At 34.4% G+C, this 20,830-nt stretch overlaps 1 protein-coding gene across 1 annotated transcript; it reads left to right on the top strand.

The window, feature by feature from the left end:
• Positions 1-15,468: 15,468 nt before the first annotated feature.
• Positions 15,469-16,245, top strand: LOC131072606 (histone H3.2). The gene has a single exon (XM_058008817.2). The coding sequence runs from the start codon at positions 15,545-15,547 to the stop codon at positions 15,953-15,955; it is 411 nt and encodes a 136-aa protein (XP_057864800.1). The 5' UTR covers positions 15,469-15,544; the 3' UTR covers positions 15,956-16,245.
• The last annotated feature ends 4,585 nt before the right edge of the window (positions 16,246-20,830 follow it).

Raw genomic sequence — 20,830 nt, forward strand, 5'->3', positions numbered from 1 at the left:
ATATATATATATATATATATATATATATATATATAGAGAGAGAGAGAGAGAGAGAGAGAGAGAGAGAGAGAGAGAGACTTCTCTATCCCCCCCCCCCCCCCTCTTTATATATATCTTTTCTCTTTATCTCTCCTCTTTACGCAACTCTTTCTCATTGTCTCTATATTATATTAGATATAATATTTATGTATTTTTATTATTTATTAATGTATATATTTTACATGTTAAAATTATACTATGATTATATCAATTGTTATATTACTAAAACCTTCCTTCAAATTTCTTTAAATTTTGTATAGATCAATTTAAAATAATATTATTGTTGGCAATATAGCATTATAACAGACAATGAAAGATTGTTGGTATTTCATAAGGATATTGAGAAGGTTGTTGATGATTATAGATATAACTGATTAAAGATGTTTACTGTCTTGATATTATTATTTTGTCATTGATGTCAAGAAATTGATTTTCTAATTCAGTATGATGTTGCCATATCTTGAGAAGTATGATTTAAAAGAGTATAAAGATGTCGGTAAAAGACACAGGAAAGATTATGATGAATAAGGGGATGAATAAGGTATTCAATGGGCAACTATTACCTAGTCAGACAATGATGAGATAATGATGTTTAGATTGTTTTAACATCATACATATGTTGTAAATTGTAAAGGTTAATACTATACTATGTTACCAAGCAAAGAACCTAGTCGGTAAACCCTAAGGAACCTAGTCGGTAAACCCTAAGGTTATCGCTATCGGTTAATGAAGGCAGAATGTCTACCGAGCGAAGTTTAGTATTCACTGAGTTGTTACCGAGTTGTAACCGAGCTATAATAGAATGCATTAAATATTTGCATGCGTTATTTAATGAAGGAAGCTAATGAGCTGGAACTGATTAAATGATTGGTGAGCCGTGGATGAAGTTTGTTAATGAATCTAAGGCAATGGAAAGTCGGCATGAAGATCTACAATGCAGATTGAACCGCAATACCCTGACACAAGTTCCAAGACTAATATGCAAGTTCCAAGGTAGGGTAAAACATTTTCAGATCGAAAGATGCATTGAACCTGGACAAGATTGAAGATTTGATGGCTATGATTGATCATGGGAAATGTGATCAAGGAGATTAAGCGGTTACCTAATTGTTTATAAATAGGAAACTGATGATAAACAATGTATGCGGGCAAGTGTATGCATAGGGATGCTACATAGTGATTACCGAGCACAGAAGCTTGAAGACCTGTTTGAATAACAGAGTATAGAAGCCCAGCAGATAGACAAGATTAGTTCTATGTCTAGATTGTATTGAACAAATAGGAATCTGCTTTAGCATTTTAGATGTGAAGTTGCAGATAGATTTTTATTACTGTTATTTTAAGAAAGTGACTGGAAAATCTCCTAACCGAGTGGACTTAACAGTCTTATTTGTAAAACCCTCTAGCAAGGCGACATTCTGATTGAGTGTTTGAAATCCTTTAACAAGGTCACTTCTAACAAGGTGAAGATCCTAACAGATCTGAGGGAAATCCCTTAACCGGGTCACATCTAGCAATGTGTTTGTAATCTTTAACAGGATTTGCTTTTAACCGAGCATACTCTAGAAGAGTATGTTTCTTAGTAGGTCCGAAATCCCATAGTGGTTTTTCCCTATTTGGGTTCCCACGTTAAATCTGGTGTTATGAGGTTTATGATGTTTATATGCTTTTGAGTTTGCATGTTTAATAGTTTTGGTTATATTACTGTAGTATATGTTACCGAGGTTGAATCTGATATTTTTATGGATGATTAAGTTTGTATGATTCACCCCCCCCCCCACTCTCATCTTGTTGGCTATTGGATCTGTACTTATATTAAGTATCAGAACTATCAATTATTTACTATAAGTAGATTAAACTAGAATATATACTATATAATATAGAATAATAAATATTGATACCATCAGAATTCTCTTATGAAAAATCATGAAAAAGTTAAATGTGAATATGTTAAGATTTATTTTAATTAAAGCATAATCATATATTTTTACAAATTCACTTTCAAACATTTTTATTAAATAAAATAATCTATTTACCATCAAAGTTCTCTTTTGAAAAATCATGAAAAATTTAAATATGATTTTATTACATTGTTCATTACAAAATTTTCAAACATTATTTTAATTAAATCTTCAACCAACAAATTTACTTTCAAACATTTTTATTAATTATCTTACTTTAAAGTGTTTTCTTTAAAAAAAATTTGTAATGATATAAATATTTATAATTTTTCTAACTGGTGGACAAGTCGTGTCAAGGAAAAAGGTAACCCCTTAGACAGGGTTTTTCTTTACTTTGTATTTAATATTATTATATGTATAGAAGACGTGTTCTTATCCACCTTTTATATCGCACAAAAACAACTCTTAATTTAGATATTTGTCATGTAATAGCTTGTTTAGAAAGCTTAGTTTCTCGAGGAGTATAGATGGAACAAGTTGACCTGCAACAAACTGATCTTCACATGGATAATCATATATGTACGATAAAAAATATATCGTGCGAGACATTATACTTGCGGTCCAACCTTCAGGGACGAGATTTGTTTCATCGTCTTGCACACCTCTATTAAATTTGAGACCGTTGGATTTTCAAGTGAGGGTCTTTTTTGTCATAGGGAACACCTTCGGCGTAATTAGCAACCATGTCGTTTTCTAGATCTATTCCAACTAAAGTTTCCTTTTTACTCAAATGAAAACCATATAAACTATGAAAATACTTGAAAATAATAGACATTTTTTTTAACAAAAAATCTCAAAATATTGTTTCATAGTTTCTTCTAATTGACAAAATGGACATTTAACTAGATGAGAGTACGAGCATCTAATGAGAATAAGAAGTGGCTTAAAAACTAGCAATGCCATGAAAAATGAGCCACCCAAAAATAATAATATAATTAAAGAATGATTTGTAATTTAAGAACAAAGAAATGCCATAACATTTTTTGAATTATTTTTTCAAAACATAAATTAATAAACATACAGATTATCATATCCAAATAAAGATGCCAACAATACATCATTACATGAGATTCCCATGATACACATTTTTAAATAAAAGATAATAATAAGGAAATTTAGATTAGGAAGTCCTACCAATCTACTACATACCTCAATATACATATTTTGATTTTCATTACAAATAGGTTCGTAGTCAATCATAGTCATCTCATTTAAGTGCAAGAAACATGGTTGTCCAACTATAGGAGGAAAAGCATTATTTTAGCACTTTACCTCTAACCGTGGACCAAGTGATCCCCCACTCATCTTCCCATTACAAGTGGCATGGCCCTTCAATTGGGATGATAAATATAGATCATATAATTGAACCAAATATGAAAACTAATTGCAAATATTAATATGTACGCATGTGTCCCATGCATTCAATCATGAAATCCCTATATATCATCTAGCTAACCTGATTTTTTAACAAACATAATACCTATTGGTGCAATCAACTAATGATGCATATAACTATAGAATCACTTTGGCCATAGCATTCAATTAATAGTCACATAAATATAGGTTATCTATTCACGACAATAATATATCTTGTTTGATTATTTATAATAACTAATTAAATAGTGAAATGCATGGTATGCATACCAAAATATATATTATACTTTAGCTGTCAAACTCTTGGCATAACTTGTCTTGAGTTGGTCCTATTATATTCTATTATATTAGATAGATAATCGCAAGCATAGATCAACATATAACCATCAAGTCCAAATCTCCCGATGTATCATACCCTAGGGTGGTCTTTCTTGCCTTTAGTACACAATATGATCATTAATATAAGTGTATAGATTAACCATTATTCTTTGATCATCCAAGACCCCTTATCTTGAGTTGGTTTTATTAATAATACAAAGTGTAATAATAACTATAGTTTATAACCATGAAATACATCCATGTATTAATTTTTTTATACCAACTATAATATATATTGAATGCATCATCGACTGATGTTGATTTATAAATTTTATCCCTTTTTTTTAAATCGAAAGATATTGTTTGTACATTAAGTCGTCAAGGTCTAGAGATTATAGCTATTGTTTGAGGCATATCAAGGAACCATCATGGGTCAAAATTCAAGGGTGTGGTTTGAAGTATGCTAAGTCACCATTCGGGGTTAGAAGTTGGAGGTGAAGGTCGATGCATGCCCAAGAACCATAAGTCAAGGATCAAGGGTGTGACAAACACACAACAAGATAAAGGGAAATAGTGGTAGCATGTGCTATGTCGAGGAAATGACATAGCATGTGGAACAACAAGAAGATTGCAAGGCCATGAAGCTAACCCGTGTTAGTATGTGTATTTCAAATTGGGGCCTTGGTGCTATTTGGGCCTTGGTTGACTAATTAGAATAGAATATAAAACTAGAAAAGTTTGTTTCTATAATTATCATGGATGTTATGTATTTTTGGGCACATTGTGTTCAATATTGTGTGGATTAAAACCCATAGGAGATTGTGATTTGTGGATGAATCTCCATTGGTCACTAGAATCAAAGGACAAAAACCATTTGGTTCTTTGAGAGCATCCACAACCCTAGTCACAACCTAATTTGTAACCTCTATCGTTCATCACCTTGGTTCAAATCCACGTGTAAAACTAACCCAAGTCATCTCCACATGCATACATTTGAACACTAAAATTTAAAATAAAAAATTGGGTGTATGTTCCTCCTTTCCTACTAATTGTAATAAGTCGCCTAAAGCAAAGATTGTTTTAAATTAAATGTTAGCATGGTATATTTAAGGGCATCCCTAATTTATTATTTTCACATGAGATCTAGAACCAAGAACATTTACATAGGAGTAGCACAAAGCATCCTAATTTCAACATCTATATAGGCATACTTTATGCCCGCTTCTTGTCTTTGATTTTAGTTCATCATTTTGTCTTGGTTTTCTTAGGGGCTTGATTGAGGAGAATATGGGCATCACTTAGTAAGTTCCCAAATCATGCCTATAGAAATGACCCTGCTTTAGACACAGGCACAGTGAATTGAGGTGAGTTTATTATAGTTGTCAAATTTCAATCAATTCACTTCCATAATTTGAGGTTCAATTATGCGCTCCATATTATTTTCACACTCACTGAGATTAATCCAAGACAAATTTAAAATATAAAAAAACACATTCAATTTATAAATTCAAAAATACTAATTTGGACAAAACTCTATTTTTAATTCGCTAGGAAATCAATCCTAACATCTTTTAACACTAATCTTCGGTTTTCAATCAAATTAAATAGAACTTTTAATTTATTATGCCAAGAGGCATCTACAATGACATCAAAATATCTGTGAACAAAAACCCATTTTTGAAACAATTTGACATGCAAATGACAGGTAAATGCATGAAATATGCAATGTTTCAACTTTTGTGGAGGTGTTATTTTATTACTCACTAGTATATCTATATTTAAAAAATATAGGTAAATTATGCCGAGAGATATCTTATAATAGAAGGGAATCTGGTGATTGCAACAATATTAGTAGTATACAAAAGTTTCAAAAATATGGATAATAATACAGCTGCTTAAGTTTGTACCAGCATTATCTAAGATAACAGCGTGAACTTGGAATTTAGAATCGACAGATACTCACAATGCCAAACCCATTCCTCCACCAACCTCTAAACGCTACTTGATTTTATTGATTGTTCCCTTTTAAATACTATGACATTTGTCCACTATCATTTGAATGTAACGATTTCATATAATTGGAGACAAGTGGTGAGGGTTTTATTTTATTTGGAGTAATAAAATAACACCTCCACAAAAACCAAAAGATGACATATTGCATGCATTTACCCATCATTTGCATGTCAAATTGTTTCAAAAATGAATTTTTGTTTACGGATATTTTGATGTCATTGTAGATGCCTCTCGGCATTTAAATAATAAAATAACACCTCCACAAAAACCAAAAGATGACATATTGCATGCATTTACCCATCATTTGCATGTCAAATTGTTTCAAAAATGAATTTTTGTTTACGGATATTTTGATGTCATTGTAGATGCCTCTCGGCATTTAAATAAAATAGAACCCTCGCCACTTGTCTCGCATGACTTTAATGGATTTGTATTCTTGGTGTTTCGTATTTTAGAAGAACTTTTTATCATCGTTCAATTATTTACCCAACATAAATTATAATAAAAATATACACTTTCTATTTTAATGTCGAGAGGCATTTTAGAATGATAGCAAGGGGTGGAGTATAATGACATAAGTGTGTTACAAAAAAAAACTCTTATCTTTCATTTTAAAATTGACAACCATTTACATGTCAAAAATATTAATATTTAATAATTACATTGAGAGGCGTCTACAATCATAGAATGGGTTGAAAAACCTATGCAAACAAAAATCCATTTTGAAAAAAACATGGAATCTTAGATGGTAATATGATTGGAAATGTCAATAGTTACATTTATGGTGGTTGACATGAATTGATCAAGATTAGGTCGACGTTCTACAATTTGTATAATAACCAATGGTTAGTAAACATTGGCAAGAAGGATACGGTACTACCAATATTCCAATATGACAAAGTTGTTACAATATTTGTTTCATACATTACAATATATGTTTCATATGCAGCGGGGAAATATTATTGGCATTGTGCCTGGTCTATAAGGGATGTCCTAGCTAGCTTTGTGGCAGCAATGATAGAAGTAATAGCTCTTATGCCCTGTTTCTTATAACAATCCTTTTCACCGTTCATTCTTAGCTATTTCATTCTCTCTCTTCTTTTTTTTGATAGGTAATGGGCCGAAGTCGATAAGGTGTACATACCCTACCCCCTTGTGAGATTTGAACTTGTGACCTCTCTTTTAAGAGCACAAGTTCTCCACCACTAGGCCAACTCAGGATGTACATCTCATTCTATCAGTTTACTTTCACAAGTTTATTTTATTTTGCTACAGGGTCATAGGTTGGTTGATTTGGAGTGCTACCAAGATAATTTAACAATTATCTTTAAATTGATATCTCTCGACATATTTTACATAGATTTTTTTAAATATAAGTATGTTAGTTAACATAATATTTATAAAATAATAAACTTATAAAATTTATGTTTCCACACATATAATTAGTCAATGGGCTTTTGTTATAAGTGGACTTGCCACGCTACTTTTTCTGGAAAAGTTGTCTCACGCCTAAAAGAAAAAAAAGTGCCTGAAAACAATTTAAAAAGTCTCTCCACCGGTTGTTGCCCTGTCTTTGTCTCTGTGTCCTTCAATTGACAAAAATGAATATATTAAAGTCGCAACAACAACAACAACAAGCGAATTTGCTTTGCTTTCTCTGTCTCCATCAACATACGAGATTTTTTGTTTTCTTCCTTTTCCATTTCTGATATCCCTATAAAAATATCTGGCAAATTGCCACTTCTGCATCAATTGTGATGACTTCACTTATTGTTGTCTTTATAAATTGCAGGGCCCCACCCAGTCACTTCTTTCGCTTGCTTTTTAACGCAAAAAAAAAAAAGGGAAAGTAAAAACATGAAGTATTTTCCCAAGGATATATATACACAAAGTGTGGTGTATTTTAGAACCTAGCAAATGACCACCGTCAGAGCAAGCATAATTCCCCCTATGTTTGTTTAATATTCATTAGTGAAATTTGAAATTTTCTCAACATTTTATTTTGTTTAAGGGTTGAAGAACTCTTATTTTTAATTACTTATTTTATTTTTTTAATAATTATTACATATTTTTTAATAATTTGAATTTGTTAAAATTAGAAAAAAAATTGTTATGTTTAAGGGTTAAAGAACTCTTATTTTTAATTACTTATTTTTTTTTTAATAATTATTACATATTTTTTAACTTAATTTAATATTTTTTATTATTATTTGAATTTGTTAAAATTAGAGAAAATTTGTTAAGTGAAATTAAAAATAGAGAATTTTAAATTTTAATATTATATATACTATTTCTTGTCATTTTTTTTTATATTAAAATAGTTCAAAACATATACATCATAACCTCTGGTGCCTTGCATTTTACATGTTTTCTGCTATCTATAGTATAATTTTCACATGTATATCAAAAAGGTCGTAGCCCAATGTCAGATTACTTGGTATTACAATATGAACATAATCTAGAGAGGATTAATACAACAAATGCTTCCTATGTCAATATACATATATAAAAAAGAATCACACTGTTCATTGAGCTCATGCACCTTTCTCCCCAGTTCTAGGAGAAAGCTCATCTGGGTCTTCAATCTTGAGTTTCTACATGTATTGTACCAAAGCCTCAATCTCCTTCGAATGCAACCTATCCATATGTTTCTTGAAGTACTGGATAGACTAGATATCTTCCTTGAAATCTGAAGAGCACCTTCACGAACCAGAGTCATGAACCTGTCTTTAGAAATCTCCAAGACAGCAGAAACCTGTGACATAATATAAAAATGAGTGAGTTTGCTGCTAAACTCAGTAAGCCTCCTCCTCTTGTTTTTAAAAACTTGTCCATTTCTCTCTTTCCATAAAAACCACAAGACTTCACAAGAAAAGGCGAACCAAAACCGGTTCATCCTAAGGTCAAAAGACTCTAGAAAACCAGCAAGGATTTCACTCCAGGGCTGGTGATTCCAGACAATAGAAGGGCCAAGGAAGATGGACCACACACCACAAGCAAAATCACAATAAAAAAAATAGGTGCTCAAAGGACTCGTGGATATTACACACACCACACCTAATAGACTTGAGACCCTCAACAAATAAAAAGGAACCAATAGCTAACTTTTTCAAAAGAAGAAACCATCTAAAACAAGACTTCTTAGGATCAATGGGAGAATGCCAAAAGAAATCAAAAACAAATTGCCACTTGGACTTAGGCCAATCAAGACCCCAACACTGATTAGCTCTAGTAAAGATTGAGTAGTCCTCCTTCAACATCAAATAGATCTGCTTAGTAGAGATGTCCAAAAAGGAAGAACCATCCAGCCATTTTAGTTGCTTCAAAAAGGAGTCAGTATTCAGAATCTTACCAGGGAAGAAACAACTTGTAGCCTTGCCAATAAGAGAATATGTTTTCTTTTGTGAGGGAGGAATCCCATATTTATAGTTAATCTCAACCCAAGAGCCAAGTCGGTTGCCAATCGATACATTACTAATAAGAGAAATACCCTTATCATTCCAGATCTTAGCAGAGAAGCTTTGAGTGAAAGCAAGAGGTTTGTTATTCAAGTTCACCCCCACCAGATAGATCTATCCACAATAGCATATGATGGAGAGTTGCCTATAGCATCCTTAGAAGGGATTAACCTCCTTACCTGTGACCATGCCTTCCATAATGAAGCAAATACATTAGAACCAAACACCTTCATGTTATATTCCCCCAACACAATATCACATAAAGGGATATTCCTCCACTTTTTGCCTTTTTTAATAATCAACCTTTCAATATTGTTCCTGATCAGCACCTTCCGAGGTTCATTACCATACAAAGCTTAGACAATCCATTTGGAAGCTAGGGAAGTGCCATGGGCCCTGATATCCTCGACACCCAATCCACCCATACTCCTTGGTCTGCAACACCAATTCCAATTCACACAGTCCCTCTTATTATGACCCATCCTATCATACCATAAAAGTCCCTCATAATCCTCTAAAGCTTATTGGTTTGGTAGTTGGCAAACACCCATGAAGAGGCACAATAAATATAATGGGAGGAGAGAACCTTTTGAACAATCTGCACTCTACCGGCCAAGGAGAAAAGGTGAGTCTATCATTTTAGATGTTTCCTTTCAATTTTAGAGTATTTCCAATGCCACATATCTTGAGTGGAAGGGTTAATAGAAAAGGGAATACCAAGATACCTTACAATAGAATTCAAACCTACCCACTGCCAGCCTTTGTAGGGGATCCAACTTGGAGGAACCTCAGACCACCCAAGCACTATAGATTTGTGAGGAGCTACCTTTTCTCCAGAGGCCAAACAAAAAAACTGTAATCTATCCATAGCATTATCAAAGTTTTCCTCATTCAAGGCCAAAAATAAAGCAGTATCATCAGCAAATTGGGCATTGATCAGATCATCAACATTAGGTAGGGTAAGACCTTTGATAGAGGGCCCAAGTTCAGGAGCCCTCATAATGTAATAAAGAGCATAAAAAAAAATGACAAACAAGGCTGGAGCAATGGGGCACCCTTGCCTGATAGACCTCCTTAGAGGGATAGGTTTGGAGAGTTCACCATTAACCTCAACAAATGTGGAGGAGTCCTTAAAAAGAATATCTATCCACCTACAGAAGTATGAAGGAAAGCCAAAAGCTTTCAACATTCCTCTAATGAAAGGCCACTCAATTTTATCATATGCTTTCTCAAAGTCCAAAGAACCATTGCAACATTTTGTTTATCAACTTTAGCCCAACGCATTGCCTCCCAGCTAGTAACCAAGTTTTCTAGAATATATCTACCTTTAATGAATCCAGTCAGTGTGGCAGAGATGAAATTATCCAGTAACCCAACAATTCTCCTTTCTATTAATTTTGCAATAATTTTGTATGAAATATTCAGTAAGGTGATAGGTCTCCAGTTTTTAACCAGAGTCTTATCCCCTCCTTTAGGTAGCAGCTTGATGACACCTTTGTTAATGTTCTCTCCAAGGAAACCCCGATTAAAAACATCTTCATACAATGCAAATAGTTCCAAGCTTATCCATTCCAAGTGCTTCTTATAGAATTAAGCAGGCAACCCATCTATCCCTGGGGACTTACCATTGGCTAATGAACTAATAGCACTTTTAATCTCCTCCAGAGAGATCTTATGACTCAGAGCCTTAGCTTCCTCGCATGATATTTTCTTAGGGATTAACAATAAGCACTTCTCAAGGGCCTCCTGGTTCATATCACCATGTTCAGAAGAAAAGAGACCACTGTAAAAATTGAAGAAAGTCTCCTTGATGGAGACCGGATCATTAGTGATTGAATTGTTGACTTGAATGTCTTCAATAAATTCCCTCTTATTCTTTGCTTTGATAAGATTGAAGAAGTAGTCGGTTCCCTTATCACCACCTTTAATCCATTTCATTTTAGCTCTAACCTTCTGCCCTTTGATCTCGAAGTGTTGCAATTTCCTTAGGAGGTTCTTGACTGAGGATAATTCTCCCTCGAGTGTCAGGTCATTCCCCTTACTCTAAAGTTCCTTTTCAATCTCATTAAACCTAGATTGAAGAAAAGATTCCTCTCTAGACCTGTCCATAGCATATTTCTTACCAATGATCTGAAACATTTTCCTCCAAGAAGCAATAAGAGCCTCCCACTGTTCCCTAGGTTCGAGGTCAGGAGAACATATTTTGGTCAAGTGGGAGACCATCTTAATAGCCTCACCAATATCCTCATCATTAAGCAAGGATGCATTAAGTTTGAAACCATCTTCCCTTTTATGCCAGATCATAAAGGAAGGATCAAGGTCCATGTTAATAGTGACAAAGATAGGAGAGTGGTCCGAGATACTAGCAGGAGAGACACGTGTAGGGGCCTACCCCCCCTGAGAGAGGAAAGAAAAGAAAGAAGCATCTGCATGGCATCTATCCAGTCTATGATACATTCTCTGCTTGCCACTTTGATTATTGCACCATGTGAACTAGATACCAGAAAAGGAGCCCTTTCTCTTCTCCATAGGATCTACCAAATCAAATCTCCTTTTGAATTTAGCTACCAAAAAATGTTCATTACCCTTCCAACAATGTTTATTGCCACCACTTTTGTCCTCACCATCTTCTGTCATGTTAAAATCACCCACAAAATTCCAATTGGCATTCGGCAGACCGATTGTTAACCAGTCCCAAAGCCTAGCTCTATCTCTGTAATCACTAGCATCATAAATGTTGCAAATACCCAAAACACATTCATTCTCTTTAAAGGTGACCCACAAGGATCTTTGGAAAGGGGGGACACCATTAGCAATGATCTTATCTACCCACTTAGGGCCAACCAGAATGGCAGTACTACCTTTACCCCTATCATGATTGGAGTGAAACCTTATGGCCTGAGCCCACAATAATTTTAGCATAGTATAAGCATGAAACCCTACCACTTTGATCTCTTGGAGGCATATAATGTCCTTTTCCTTAATATTGTTACGCCATTTTCTGACCACATATTTCTATCAGACATCTCCAGACCCCTAACATTCCAGCTATGTATGTACATCATCATAAGAACTATTTGGTGGAGGGTTTTTTATTCTTGTACAACCTATTAAAGCACTCAGGCACCTCATTGGCTTTCTTACTATTATCATTAGAAAGAGATTGCCTATCAGATGTTTTCATTTTCTTTCTAGTTTTTTTACTAACCACCTCTATAAACTGCTCAACATTATTGATAGCCATACCATCCGCACCAAAAGGGCACAATCTTTTTATCAGGAGAAACATCCACATGGAATTCATGATACCAGGTAAGGATTTGCTCATCCTCAACTCTGATGGGACTTGTGTGGCGTTTCTTAATAAACCAACCTTCTCCTTAATTCTTTCAAGGGCAAGCTATTAAGCATTCAGTCTAGGTTGAGGGGAGGGATTCAAAACCTTCACTTGATCACGATTAGAAGGATTAGCTTGTACTGGGTGACACCCGACAAGGATGTTGGGGGATCATTCGAGAGAGGGGCTTGGACAACCTCATACTCATCCTCGAATAGAGGATTGGATAAAATAACAAATTTATTGCCATTACTATCAGCATTCGGGCACTCAAGGCCAAAATTGACCTTCTCCTTGCCATTATCACATGAGATATACACTGGTAAAGAATTGCCTTCTTTAGATGAATAAACAGAGTTTTGCATTTCACTACTATCACTTCTCAAATTGTTTCTATCATCAATATTAAAATTAGCATTGTGAGAGTTTTTCGGAGAAGGGCAATCCTTTCTCATATGCCCATTAACTTTACAGAAGAAACAAACCCCCAAATTGCCCAACATGGACAATTCCCAAGCAAAGATTTCTCCTTCAAAATCAAGAGAGATAATGTCGGGAAAAACAACCTTGGGATCAAGAGCAACAAGAGCCCTAGCATTCAAATGAGGGAGAGTGGTTCTCAAATCCTCAACTTGCAGAACCGAGCCCAACGACTTCCAAATTTGAGGAATGAATGGCCAAAATTCGGGCTGGAGGTTCTTAATTTCAACCTAGTTAGGGGAGGAGCGAGCAATAACCTGCTCTACATTTCCTTTGGGAGACCAAGGAAATGCCCCAAATAGGGAGCGCCCAACATTCCAAAAGTTCTTCTTCAAGACCCTATCTTGCATGTTATGTGATTTAAAAAAAATTACAAATAAACCCTTTCTGAATCATTCTGCAAAAGTTAACATGAATACCTAATTTCTTACCCCAGACATTAGCAATCCAGTCATAAAAAAAATTTCGCGAAGGCAAAGGTTCTCTATCCATGTAAACAAAAAAATTGCAATATTTCTTAAGCGCGACTGCTCAGCCCTAATGACTCTAACCATATCTTCATTTGGCGTCAAGGAAAGAATCTTCAACCCGAGAGGACGAGACTCACCATTTCCTCCCCCCTCCGAGGTCGTCGGTTGTGCTGCCATCACCAGGTCCGAGTCTATCTCCATCGGTTGCGGTCCCTCCCAAACCGATCTATGTGTCCATGTGCTCGGGCTTGCAGAAAGATCCGTCAAAACTAGCAGAAGGCGGGCAAACCGTGGCCGATTGCTTCGATACCACTGCTTTGTAGGATAACTTTTCATGCTTACCCTTCTGAGATTTAACAACCTCATCCTCCAAACCCCCACTATTATTAATGATGGCCTCCTCATCATTCTTGCAAATGGGATCACCATTATTCAGACTACCCATCTGTCTTCGCACAAGCGGCCTCAGGGAAGGGGCACAAGCAGCCTCAGGGAAGGGGCACGATCGTAACCTAAGCCCAGGGGCAATCTGCGAAGAGAAAAAAGATCATGCAGAGGGAGAAAAAATCAAAGAAACAATGTAGCAAATAAACCGAAGCACAAAGCATCCACAAACTAGTCATTCAAACACCAAGGCAACACGGGGAAAACATTAATCACACGACAAACTGATGCAGGACACCAAGGGGATCGCATGAGCACCAACAAACCAGGTTCAAAATCCAAGGAAGGTGAAAAGACAACCTTCCTGGATTCGTACCAGTTGCAGAGCGCTCAATTTTTTTTTTATTTGAATCCTATTTCTTGTCATTTTTCAAAATTTTCTATTTAATAATATCATACAATTAAAAAAAATGTTGAAAATGTTTCAATTTTTTGAAAATCTAAATTATTTTACAATAAAAATTCATTAGAAAATTTACAAAATTATTTTATTTCAATATTTATCATTATGAATTGAATTATAGTCAATTTAATGTAAATATATATATATTTTTGATTGGTAATTGACCGAAGCCTGAATAGCTTTTGACTGGAGCTATGAACCAATGGGGACACAGTAGGGGGCCCCATCCCCATTACATATCTTTAAATTATTATTATTATTATGTTTGATTAGATTGACCCCAAGACCTTCTCATCCTATGGAAGGCCAAGAGTCACAGCTTAGAGTTCCATTAGATTGACCCCAAGACCTTCTCATCCTATGGAAGGCCAAGAGTCACAGCTTAGAGTTCCATTAGATTGACCCCAAGACCTTCCCCATCCTATGGAAGACCAAGAGTCACAACTTAGAATTTCACTTCAGATGTCCCTATTGGGAGTTGAACTTGGGTCTCCATAGTGAGAACCCAATGTTTTAGCCAGTTAAGCTCAACCCCTTGGACTTTAATGTAAATATTAAAATAACATATTAAACTTAAATATTATGAACTTTTTAAATTGAAGTTAGGGTTAGGATTAAGGTTACAATTAAGATTTCCACCCTAAGATAAAATAATTTAATTGCAAGAAATATAGTATTAGTTTATAATATTGTATATTACGATCATTTTACTATTAATTTTTATAGTTATATTTTTTATTTCCCATCTTTTATTCTTATAATTATTATATATAACTATTTTGTATTGTATGATCGAAATTGTCATAATAATAATTCACTTAATATACATTTATGTTTTTTAAATTTTACTTTTAATCTTCTATAGACCATCCCTCGAACCTCCTATAAATGCAAGTGCTAGTAAATAAAATAATTACAAAACAAAATAAAATATTTTTTAAGCAATTAGATGTATGTCAATTATTGAAAGCGTTAGGCAAAAAAGAAAAGAACATGGGATTTGTGTTTCTCAAACACGTCGGCGGCTTTGCGATCCGTGTGAGCGGGGAAGGCGAACGATTCTAAGCCGTCGATAAGGAAGATAAAGGCAACGGCCAGGATTCATTCGCGCCTTCAAACGAAATTTGAAAAGGATGTGCTATAAAAACAGAATCGGGGATACAGAATGAAAAACACATCGTTCTACTGTCTGTATTTCGCAATTGTGAGAAAATCAGGTCAAGCAAAGAAGAAAGTGAGGTGAAAAAATGGCGAGGACCAAGCAAACAGCAAGGAAATCGACTGGAGGAAAAGCTCCTCGCAAGCAGCTGGCAACAAAGGCGGCTCGCAAATCTGCGCCTGCAACGGGAGGAGTGAAGAAGCCACACAGATTCAGGCCCGGAACTGTTGCCCTTCGGGAGATCCGCAAATACCAGAAGAGTACTGAGCTTCTGATCAGGAAATTGCCTTTCCAACGCCTGGTCAGAGAAATTGCGCAGGATTTTAAGACGGATTTGAGGTTCCAGAGCTCTGCCGTGGCTGCCCTGCAAGAGGCCTCTGAGGCATATTTGGTAGGATTGTTTGAGGACACCAATCTATGTGCCATTCATGCCAAGAGGGTTACAATCATGCCTAAAGATATTCAGCTCGCTCGCCGAATCCGTGGTGAAAGGGCTTAGTTTTTTCTTCTTTTCCCTCTTCTGGGTCTTTTTTAACGGTGTGTTTTCACACCACTATTCGATTTTGGGGTTTTGTCCTTCCCGTTTTCTGTATTTGGTTGATGGTGGATTCTGAAGTTATTATCTGTTTAAAAGTATTCACTGGTTTCCTGGTACGTACGAGGTATTGTTGAGTTCGATTCTGATAGTTTCCGCATTTTATTTTATGTGGATCTGAGGACTGGGCGATATGCCATTTGAGGTTTTCACATTTTGAAAATTTGAAAACTTAAAATGTTCTTTTATTTATTTATTTTTGCTTTCCTCCTTCCCTTTTGTTTACGATTTGTTTCTGGTTTAAATTCAATCAAAGGGCACAATCTTTTTATCTTAAATTCACTTGTTCGTTTGCAATGTTTTGTTATGTTTTAAAAAGGAAGATAGTAACAAATGGGGATTTTAAACAGAGTTTAAATAATGTATTTGCTATTGTTATATATGAATAGTTTGAAAGTGTTAAAATGTTCTATTATCTATGTCTGATGTGATATATGATGTGTACTCTTAGAATATGTTATATATGAATAGTTTGAGAATGTGAATGTTTTATTATCTCTGTCTGAAGTGATATATGCTGTATAATTTGATGTAATTACATTGTTGTTTGGAATATATTTGAAAAATCTTGTTTTAAATTGAATGAATTTTTGATGATGGTTTCAATCATTTTCATAGTTGTTTGGATGCTAGTGGCTAGGATATATTTGTGCTAAATAATGTTAGAATATAAACCCATAATAAGTGGTTGACAAATATTTCATCATTCAACACATTGTTTTTTTCCCCTCTTAGTACATGGCGACTAAATTAAATCATTCTTCAAGGTAAATGTTAAATCAAATTCAACAAGAAAGCAATGTGTTTAATGATGGGTGTTAGTGTTGAATTTAAAAGGAGTATTGTAAAACTTATTAGTTGATCATATAATATAAATGAAAGTTATAGTAAGCTTAGTTTCAACCAATAAAGTAACATGAAATTAACAAAATAAACAAAATTATATGTTTTATGATTTACACCTCATTATTTGTTATGTTTTAACTTCATTGTTTTTGGTTGAAATTATTTTGCTTTTGGTTGAAATGATTTTGCTTTTAGATGATCATCTATTAGCTTCCAAGATGGAATATGAAAAATGGATTGATAGCTAACATGTGAAAATGATTTATGTTCAAAACTCTAAAAATGTTATTTGTTTCAAATTAACTATTTAATAAAAAATTAATTATTAAATAAATTTAAAATATTTATTTAATTGTTCATAGCCAATTTTATGTGTATATAGTTAGTTATTAGTTTTTTTTTACCATTTTCAAGGTAAGAGTTAAGACAACACCTACCACTAAAGCTTTGACAATCAAAATAGATTTTGCAAAATAGTGTGTTTTATTACTTCATCTTGTTGTGGTCAAAAACTCCTAGCTCAATGATAAAAAAATTGGAATCTTTCACATCATTGAAAAAAGAAGTCTCATTGATGATAAAACTCCTAGCTTGATATTTTTGACCCCATAATTCTCTTTGATGATTTCTAGAAATGTGAATTTTTTGAGATGTAAAAAATATGAAAATATAAACATTCTATATTTTCCCATCTCTTAGATAGGAAACCTTTGCTTAGGTTGGAATTGAGTATTTAAAGTTGTCCTTGGTCCTATTGAGTGGACTAGAAGAAATTGTGCCCCTTGGTTAAAAAATTGATATTGTCATTGTATAGTTGAGTAGTGTTGGCTCATAGGAAACCTTAGTTAGTGTTAATCTTTTGAGTGTGTTGTGAGTGTGTGAAGTGTTCCTATGTGTGTATTGGAGGTTGATGATTTCTTAATCCTATCTTTTTATGGTGTATGGATTTATACTCTATCATACTTTGGATTTTTCTCTCTCTAGAATGATTCACCATGGTTAAGTTGTCCTATGATTGTTAGTCTTCCATTGGTGCCACCATACTTAAATGCATTGGTGGAATTATTCTTCTTGTTACTCTCCTATCATTGTGTCCCATGTGACAATGGTGTGCATGTTGTAGTACATGTGCAATATGTTCTCATCCTATATGTGATATTGTTTGTTGTTATTGTTTTAATTTTTTTTTGTTCCATCAGGTTTTGCCTTGGTTCGTTGGATGGGGCATTACACATTCTTTATTGATAATTGTGAGAATGTCTACAAGATAGTGAAAGATCAAATCATAGGCATATTCTATTGGATCTTTATTGTGTATTTGCTCTTGTTCCACTTATTGAACCCATATGTGGAAAATGCTCACTTCCAAAGAGACATTCTAGGAAGAATCCTATGGGTGAAAAGATGTGTTGGCAATATGCTAGATTTGGTTAAGTGTTGTCATTGATGTCAACATTGTATCCCAGTTGGAGGCTATCCTAATTGGATCTATCTTGGTTAGTCTTGGTCATCTTAGTTTTGACTATGATTTTGATCCGGTATGATTAGATCTTTGGAATCGGTTTTGAATGCTTACCCTGGATGGTTATTTGTTTGCCATATTCGGTTGGTTCATGTTTTGGTGCTTCGGTAACTATTGTTTATGTTTGTGGTTGGTATCTCCCAGTATCGGTTAGCTATATCGGTAAGTGATATTTCCTAAAGGACCAATTGGAAGTAAGTATGAAGGAAAAGTCCCTTTTAAATGTTTTTCATGCAATAAGATCGATCATTTTGCTTCTAGATGCCTTGAAAGAGATGCTAGGAATCATGAAAGATTTGTGAAGAGTTATAAATCTAATCCAGAATATCAGAACAAACCTAGATTCAGAAGGAATAAGGATAAATCATGCTATTATGCTGGTGTTGATGATTTTGGTATTACTGATGTTGATGATGATGATGATGATGATGATGACGATGATGACGATGATGAACATGTGAGTGGAATTGGTAATGGAGCTTCCTCTAGTAAGGATTGGGTTTTATTGCTATCAAGGATGATTCTCTAGAACCTGTCATTGAAGCAACTCATATTGAGAAAATGGCTTTAGCTTCTAAAATTGAAGAAAATGATGAATGAGTTATAGACAGTGAATGCTCACATCACATGACTAGTGACAAGAGAAAATTTCTATCACTACAAGAATTTTTGATGGCGGATTAGTCAGATTTGGAGGCAACAAGGCATGTAGGATCAAAAGCAAGGGAACAATATCATTGGATGGTAAGACTAACACTGATAATGTTTATTATGTTGAAGGATTAAAGCATAATCTTTTAAGTGTAGGTCAGATAGTGGATAGAGGATTTCATTTACAATTCAAGGATGAAAAATGTTGTTGGCATTTGCATGAAGATTGCATTAATGATTTGTTATATTGTCATTGATGTCAATTAACGAGTAATGATGTTGTTGTAATGTTATTTTGTAACCGGTAGGAAGAGCTAGTGAAAGGAAACTGTAACCAATAGGTTAGTTTGTGGAGTGAATCGGTATTGCTAAGTATTGGAGAGTTGAACCGGTAAACCCTACCTGTTGTTTTGATAAACCCTAACCGATTAAGTTTGGTGAATTGGTTATATTGGTTTATAATTTGATGATGAGCGGTAATGATTATGACACATGCATATTGTATGAAGAGAGTTTCAAAGTGATTTTGGTGCGTTGAGGTAACAATTTTTTGTCTTGGGAATGAGCAAGTATACTGCATATAATGCAAAGTGCGTGATGAGTTATTAAGTTTGATGAAGCGGTGATCAAGGAGCAGTCAAGACTTTCTTGAATGATGTGTAGAGATTGTTATGTAATCCAATGGTCATATTTGAACCGACTTGTTTGTAATCTCTATGAGAATTAGGTTTTTGTTGTGTTACCGACCTAGTTGATTTGTTTATAAGGTCGATGAGTTGTTTTAGTTTGAGTGTGTTGGCAAAGTTGAATTGAGTGCATGGTTACCGAACTAGATGTTGTGTTTGCAGTTTGAGTAAAGGTAGATAGGAGCACGAAAAGGATCTAAACAAGCAAGTGAAGTGCCATTCAAATAGATCAACAAACTCCTGTTGTTTTCTAAGTACAACCGTTAAATCCCCTAACCGGGTAAGCTCTAACAAGCTTGGTATTATTCAAATCCTCTAACAAGGTGATCCATTAGCTTGGATTCTAAATCCTTTACAAAGGTTACTCCTCACAGGGTATTGCTTCTAACAAGGCATTATAGTTAATCCCTTAATTGAGTGGTTCCTAACAGGATCAATTCTTAACAGGACTTTTTGTAAAAGCTTTAACAGGCTTGGCTCCTAACAGGGTGAACTTCAGAAGAGTTCAGATAGTTATCTTGTGAGTCTCATCTCACCGTGGTTTTTCCCATTTGGGTTTCCAAATAAAAAATAGTGTCAAGTGGTGAATGTTTTTGTGGTTATGTTTCATTATGGTTGATTTTCTTAACTACTTAATCCACTTTGATAAGTCATTATAACCGGCAACAATATGAAGTTTTACTTATATCAGTAAAAGTATTTGGATGTTTGTAAGTTACAAGTTGCTAACTGTTATCTGTTGTAACAGTCAACCGACTTAGCTTGACAGTTTTTATCTTGACAAAGATATTGCATTGATAGTTCTAAGTTTACTTTGAGAGATTGATTTTGAGATTGGTGAAGTTTATCAACTTTTCTATCTACTGATTCATCCCCCCTCTCAGTAGTTGACCGGATCCTTGTTCTTTCATCATACCATCAAATGTAAGATCATCAATAGATCTGGATTGGAAATTGCTTCCAGAACCCAAACCAATGTAAACATCTTTCATTTGAACTCCGATGAGAAAGCTTGCTTGATTGCTCAGATTGATGAAAGCTGGTTATGGCATAAGAGGACGTGTCATGTAAATT

The sequence above is a fragment of the Cryptomeria japonica genome, chromosome 10 (assembly GCF_030272615.1).
Source record: "Cryptomeria japonica chromosome 10, Sugi_1.0, whole genome shotgun sequence".
Taxonomy (NCBI): Eukaryota; Viridiplantae; Streptophyta; class Pinopsida; order Cupressales; family Cupressaceae; genus Cryptomeria; species Cryptomeria japonica.